The sequence below is a fragment of the Pteropus alecto genome, unplaced genomic scaffold (genome assembly GCF_000325575.1).
Source record: "Pteropus alecto unplaced genomic scaffold, ASM32557v1 scaffold45, whole genome shotgun sequence".
Lineage (NCBI taxonomy): Eukaryota > Metazoa > Chordata > Mammalia > Chiroptera > Pteropodidae > Pteropus > Pteropus alecto.
In genome coordinates this window covers 34,414,548-34,420,714 of record NW_006442491.1, presented here as the reverse complement: position 1 = coordinate 34,420,714, position 6,167 = coordinate 34,414,548, and the positions used below count along the sequence as shown (strand labels likewise).

Below are 6,167 nucleotides of genomic sequence, written 5' to 3'. Positions count from 1 at the left end.
CTGCGCGCCCGCCGCCGCGGCCGGCCAGGAAGGTGAGCGCCCCCGGCGTCCCGAGTCAGCCGGCTCGGGGTCCTCGCAGCTCAGCGACACGGGAGAAGGCCTTACTCCCCAGGGTTTACCTCCCGGCTGGCCTCTCCTCCTGGGAGGTGACAGTAAAGACGGTTGAGACCTACTGGTCTGGCCCTCTCTGCTGTTGGAATCTCAGGTGGCATTTGGGCCCTCGCCTCGGTCCTCATTGTCTTTCTCCTCTGCACATCTGCGGTGTGCTGCGTGCTTCCCCCCTCCCCCTTGGATTTCGGGGTGCCTCTGTCCATGCGTTAGCACCCCTACTGGGCTGTGCAGATCTTCAGAGCAGAAAATGCGTCTTGGAGAAACGCGAATTGCATGCAGCCCTGCCACATGTTGTCGCATGGGCCAGAGGGGGTGTGGTGAATAACACACGAAGACCCTTGACCTGTCAGGCTGCTGGTTAAACAGTTTGGATGTCAGGACTTCTAGAATTAAACCGCCCTTGTGAAATACTAAGTGAACTTTAAAAGTGACATTATTTCCCCTAACATGCAAATTGTTACACTTGTAGATTGCTCCAGAGTTCTCCCCGTGGAGGAAACGCTTTTAAAGCGCTGCTTCCTCACGGAGGAAGCGGTTTCTTAGCCCTGTCTGGCACATGCTGTGCATGCAAAGGAGGGGATGGCAGTGTCCTGGCGGCCTGTCCCACTTGGCAGTGGTGGCTAAACCACCTCGCCTGTCTGTGGGACGTCAACTCTGCTGGTTCGTGCGGCCTCAGAGACAAGTCCATGTTAAGCCTCTCATTTTGTATGAATTTCAAATTAAGGATTCCGTGTGGTGACAATACTCCATCAAGGATAGCTTGATGCCAATTGATCTGGTACGGATAGCAAATTAAAAAAAAATTGCTTTCAACACTCCAGTGACTTTTATAAAAATTGTGATGAAATATTAAGTTTTGCTGCCTTTTGATTAAAAGCGTCCATTTTCCTCTCAGCACTTGGAGTGGACGTGAGTCAGAACTTGGGGTGAGAAGCGCGCGGCGAGGAACGTCTGTCTTAGATCATTGTCATTTCTCCTCTTCCACCCACACCGTTTTGGTTCATGGGAGGGATGTGGATTTAAAAAATACCATCTTGCTATCTTCTTTTGGCTTTTTAATTCTTCTAATGACAACCTAGCGCTTAAGGCTTTAGCTTTAGTAACTTACAATTCTGTGGTAACGAATGTCTTCATGGCACTTAAAAACATCGCAGCGATAACATGACGCATGCGTGTGACGGGTGTGTTCCGACGACCTTTTTAGAGTTAGGAATTTCGAAAATTGACTTTTAACAACCCACCGACATCTTACCTAATGATTGGAATTCTAAAGCCTTTTTATTTACACTTTTTCTCTCAACCAGGAAAAAGGCCTGTGTCATATCAACACTTATCTAGCAACATGCTGCAAAAGAGAAACTATGAGAATTTTATTGGGAACGCACATTATCGACCAAATGACAAAAAAACTTGACTTCCTATTTTGGGGAAGAAAGGTGAGCATATGTAATGCATTGATTTTATTGAGTTGAAAATAAACCATCTATCCAATATAACATAAGTTAGAATTGCTTTTTATTTTCATTTGTCTTTTTAGGTATTTTAAAACTTAAGAGTACTCAAGATAGAAACAGTAAATAGCAACTGGAAGTGACTAAGCATTTATGTTCTGCCAGGCATTGAATGAAATGGTTCATAACCACGGCCTTATTTAATCCTTCTCCCACTAGGGGGCTGTAGCTCAGATTAACATTGTTCTCTGCTTGTGTTGTCAGTAAAGTTCTGTTGGCACCTGGCCATGTCCTCGTTACCTGTTTATCTGTGGCTGCAGAGTTGGGTAGTTGTGACAGGATCGTATGGCCTGCAAGGCTGGAAATATTTACCATCTGGCCCTTTTACAGAAAAAGTTTTCTGACCCCCAGGTCAGGATGTCCTGTACACACTTCACAGGTGAGGAGGCCGACACTTGGATTATGTCACTTGCCAGCGCGCCACTCTGCCTGGTTTTCGTCCTAGCTCTGCATGGTCCCCAGCCTGTGTCCCAGCCTTCCGTTAAGACCTTATTCAGACCTTTGTACATCTTTGTTGGGCGAGGGGAGGTTTATTTTGGCTTTTTGGTTCACGTGGCACGTGTGTCTGACCGGAGAGTAACCCCAGAAGATTCAAGCAAGTGTCCTCAGTGCTGCGCACCTGTATGTAAGTTACGCTAGGACTCACGTGACACACATTGAAGGGACAGCTCCAGGTCTCTCCAGCTAACCCGTCCTGTCAGGCCACCACCGCGTATTCATGGCGCAGTCCTGCTAGACGCAGTGCCTGCTACATCTAGATACGGAGATGGGATACGCGTGGCTCAGGACAGGATCTCTCCTTCCGGTTTCCGCGGGGATCCACGTGGGCCCACTGGCCACGTGCAAGTCTCCGGACTGGCAGACCGTTAGTGACAGACTGGCTTGTGCACAGTGACACCCAGCCCGTCACTGGCCTCTTCTGCCACCCCCGGGCTTCTCTGCTGGCCTTTCCTTCTGCTTGCAACCTCCTCCTGCACCCTCTTTGTCAGGCCTTTATGATACTTCAGGACCAGCTCACCTGTCATTTCTGTAGACGTTCGCTGGGAGCTAGGGGCTTCCCATCGTGCCTCTCTGCACGCGTGGGTCAGACCCATTTCCGCCCGTCCCGCCTGCGTGTCCGACTTCCGCCACTAGCCGAGCTTGGAGGAGAGGCCTTCATTCAATGCCTAGCCCACTGCTGGGACTATCGTTGATACGCGATAGGTGTTGGCAGAACCAGTAACGTTGTAAATGTTTTATGCATCCTCCCGGAGGGAGGTTATTCTAAGTCATTTGTTAACTACTCCTGGTCCATGCCGTACCTTTTCCTTTCATAAGGTTTAAACTTCCATAGTTTCTTGGAGGTGGCAGTTGGCTTTGCCAGACTCACTGTCACTGATACCGATTCTGATTCTTGGTTAAATCATCTTCGTTAAAACAAGGTCAAGTTTATGTTACCATCACAGTCCTATGGCATTGTGTGTTTAGTCTCCTGATAATTTCATTGCAAAATTCAAGCTTCAATGGAATCTATTTAAATTTCTTTAGTTTTTTTTTTTTTATTATACATTTTTTAATAAAAAGATCTTTCTAAATTCTTTTCGGTTTTATATTAATCACTTTTTAAACCTTTTTTCCCTCCTTAGGTCTTGATGGATGTGTGTACTCCGTGAAATTTAGTTCATCCTTTGAAAAAACGAATGGTGAAAGCTACTGAAATAAGCTGTGATTGTACTGTACATTATAACATAAGGAACACTACAGTTTTGTAAAGTTCTGTTAACTTTTGTATCAAATAGCAATAAAAAAACTATAGTTGGAACAGTTGGGTTATAAACAAATGGAGACTGGAAATCTCTATTTTGTCCCTGAATAATATTTTTTTTAGAATTGACCAAATAAGAAGTGGATTTTTTTTTGCATACTTGAGCGCTGCTGAAAAAAAATCATTTGGGTTGGGGGGCGGGGTGGGGAAAAAGTATATAATGCTTGCACCTCAGGTAAAAATCTGTAAATATATAAGTGGTAAACCTGCTTGTTTAAATGCCACGTGTATTCTTTTCCTCTCATGCAGCTCATCACTTTGAGCAGTTTCTATTTGTGCTTTCATTTAAAAAGTACGTTTTTAAAAATTTTTTCTCAATGATTTGTATTATGTTAAATTGTCCGCAGTCTGTTGTTGTCTTAAAGTTGTTAATGGAAGTATCGACTCTATGAATATGTGCTGCGTACATTGAGGTCAGCCATTCAGAATTCGGTGCCCTGTTATTACAAGTCTCAGTGTGTCGGCTGAGGAGGCGCCCAGGGCCATGGCCCTCTGCCGAGGGCTGGTTCGTGGGACTTTTACGTGCGTGTGTCCACAGAGAAGCATTTCCTCTGTGGAGCAGCCAGCTATCCAGTAAACATACCAAGTCGTATGTGAAGTTACTCAATTTCCTACCAAATTAATCATTTTTGTTGGTAAATTCAGTTTTTTTTGGGGCGTGTGTTCGCCTAAACTAGTAGATAAAAATATGAATGCTAAATTATACATGTGAATTACATACATTGGAAGCAATTTTAAAGGAAAATGAAAGTTTCGGGGTAGATTTTAGGTTTGTATTTGGAAGTGTTGGTGTGTCTGCATCTGAGTTGCTAGTGGACATGCTCAGGTGAGACACGTTGATTCTGAACAAGGAGCTGCTGGCCGAGCGAGCCTTCTGGTGACTGGGGAAGAGGTAATCTGTTTCGAGACCTCATCTGTCTTCCCAGTTTTGTTTGTTTTGAAGCGTTTTCTCAGTACACTTTCAATTTGGGTTTTGAAGTGAGGATAGCCACCACTTGGCTTACTAGCTGTTTTAAACTTTTGTTCCCTGAATTTGCTGTCCACGGCTGAGTTTCTTCAATAGACTCTAGGTTTAGCAACCACAAAACATTTTATTAAGACAACTGTTTCAAAAATAAATTTGCACTGTTAATTTTTCTTGTCTCGCCCTTCTCTAGTAGAGCAAGGGTCGAGTCCTAAAAGAACCCTGATCTTTTGTTTTGTTTTCTGTTTTCATTATGCAACGTGAAGCATACTTGACGGAGAAGTCTTAACCTCCCGCGTGAGAGGGAGGCCTAATTTTGAGATCGGTCTGCTGGCATCGCAATGAAGTGCTTTGTATCAGGAAATTGTACACTATTAACCTTTTTTCCTGTTCACAAGCTGAGCCATATGTACATAATCTAGATCTTTTGTTTTCATAGTTTTGCACTTTTATAGCATATTTTTGAAGATGAACACATTTGCAAGATGATTGGCTTGATCGTTGCCTGATCCGATGAGTGTTACAGAAAGCTTGCTCTGACTATAAACGTAAATCTTAAAAGGGGATACGTGATAATAGAGGGCTGAAATTTAAACTCGTGTTTAAAAAAAAAAAAAATCACCAAATCTATTTGAAAATAAGTCAGTTCGTGTTACGCTGAAATTTTGGGGGCTTTCATATTTCTCCTTTCTAACCACATTACTGAATGCATAAAAGTAACCAGGTTTTTTTTTGTTTTTTGTTTTTTTTTTTACAGCCCTTGTACTTCAGAATGTTTTTCCTTTTTGTCCATCAGTATTAACTATTGGGATACTACTGGTTTTATATGTTTTTTTTTTCTTTGAGACAACAGTACATATAATAGAGGTACAATCTGTTGGATTTTTGTTTATGTATTTATTTCATTCCAGTTTGATTTATTTTAATTGTTGATACTTAAGTTGTCAAACAGTAGACATTACTTGTTTTATTTATGATATATTTCAGCTTAAAGTTATGTTATTATATGTGGATGTAAATATAGATTTGGTGTTTTGCATCCTTGGGTTTGGCTCTTTATTGTGTTCCTGATTTCTGATTCTTATTATTTTATAATTATAACCTTAAACATGCACGATAACAGAGAGATGGGTGTGATGATCGCCCCTGTCCTTGTCAGCCACAATTTGCGTCCTTCTGCAAATCCCCCCTTAGTATTTTAAAGGCGTGGTTTAATTTCATTCCTAAAATACTTAAGTGCATCTCTCTTAACAGATAAGGGCTTTTTTACGATCACACCAAGCTAAATGGACTGATTTCTCGCAGCCAGCCTCCGTGTCTGCATTTCTGGGTTTTCTCAAAAATGTCTTAGGGGTGGTAAGTTGCAGTCGGGATGCAAACAACATTGGCTTATTTTCGGGTTTCTTAATGTTTCTTAAGCCTGTTTTAATTTAAACCTCCCTTCCCCCACACACATCAAGACGGTTTATTTTTTGAAGAAACTGAGTCATTCGTCCGATAGAAGTTGTCGCATTCTTGATTGGGTTTCTTGCGTATTTGTGGTTTCATCTAACCTGTTTTTCTAGCCTCTATATGTCCTAAAACCTAGTAAATTACATCTAGAGGTTTAAAGTAGAGTCGAGTTCAGTTTTGGGGAAGAGGCAGGCTGTGTAGTGTACTTCCCGTGGCATCACCGTACACACACAGTATTTGGCTTTCTAACCTCCAGTGGTGTTGAGTTTGATCCGTGGGTTCAGATGTCACACTAACCAGCCATTTTAAAGTTCCCCATCAGCCT

The 6,167-nt window shown here is 42.7% G+C and overlaps 1 protein-coding gene across 1 annotated transcript in view; it reads left to right on the top strand.

The window, feature by feature from the left end:
• Positions 1-5,429, top strand: part of ZNF217 (zinc finger protein 217) — a gene marked incomplete at its 5' end in the record, with an annotated part of 12,335 nt that extends 6,906 nt beyond the window's left edge. The window contains 3 exons of the mRNA XM_025039748.1: positions 1,007-1,037; positions 1,322-1,547; positions 3,248-5,429. Coding sequence (XP_024895516.1) covers positions 1,007-1,037; positions 1,322-1,525 — 235 coding nt within the window. The remainder of the gene's footprint in view (positions 1-1,006; positions 1,038-1,321; positions 1,548-3,247) is intronic.
• Between the last annotated feature and the right edge of the window lie 738 nt (positions 5,430-6,167).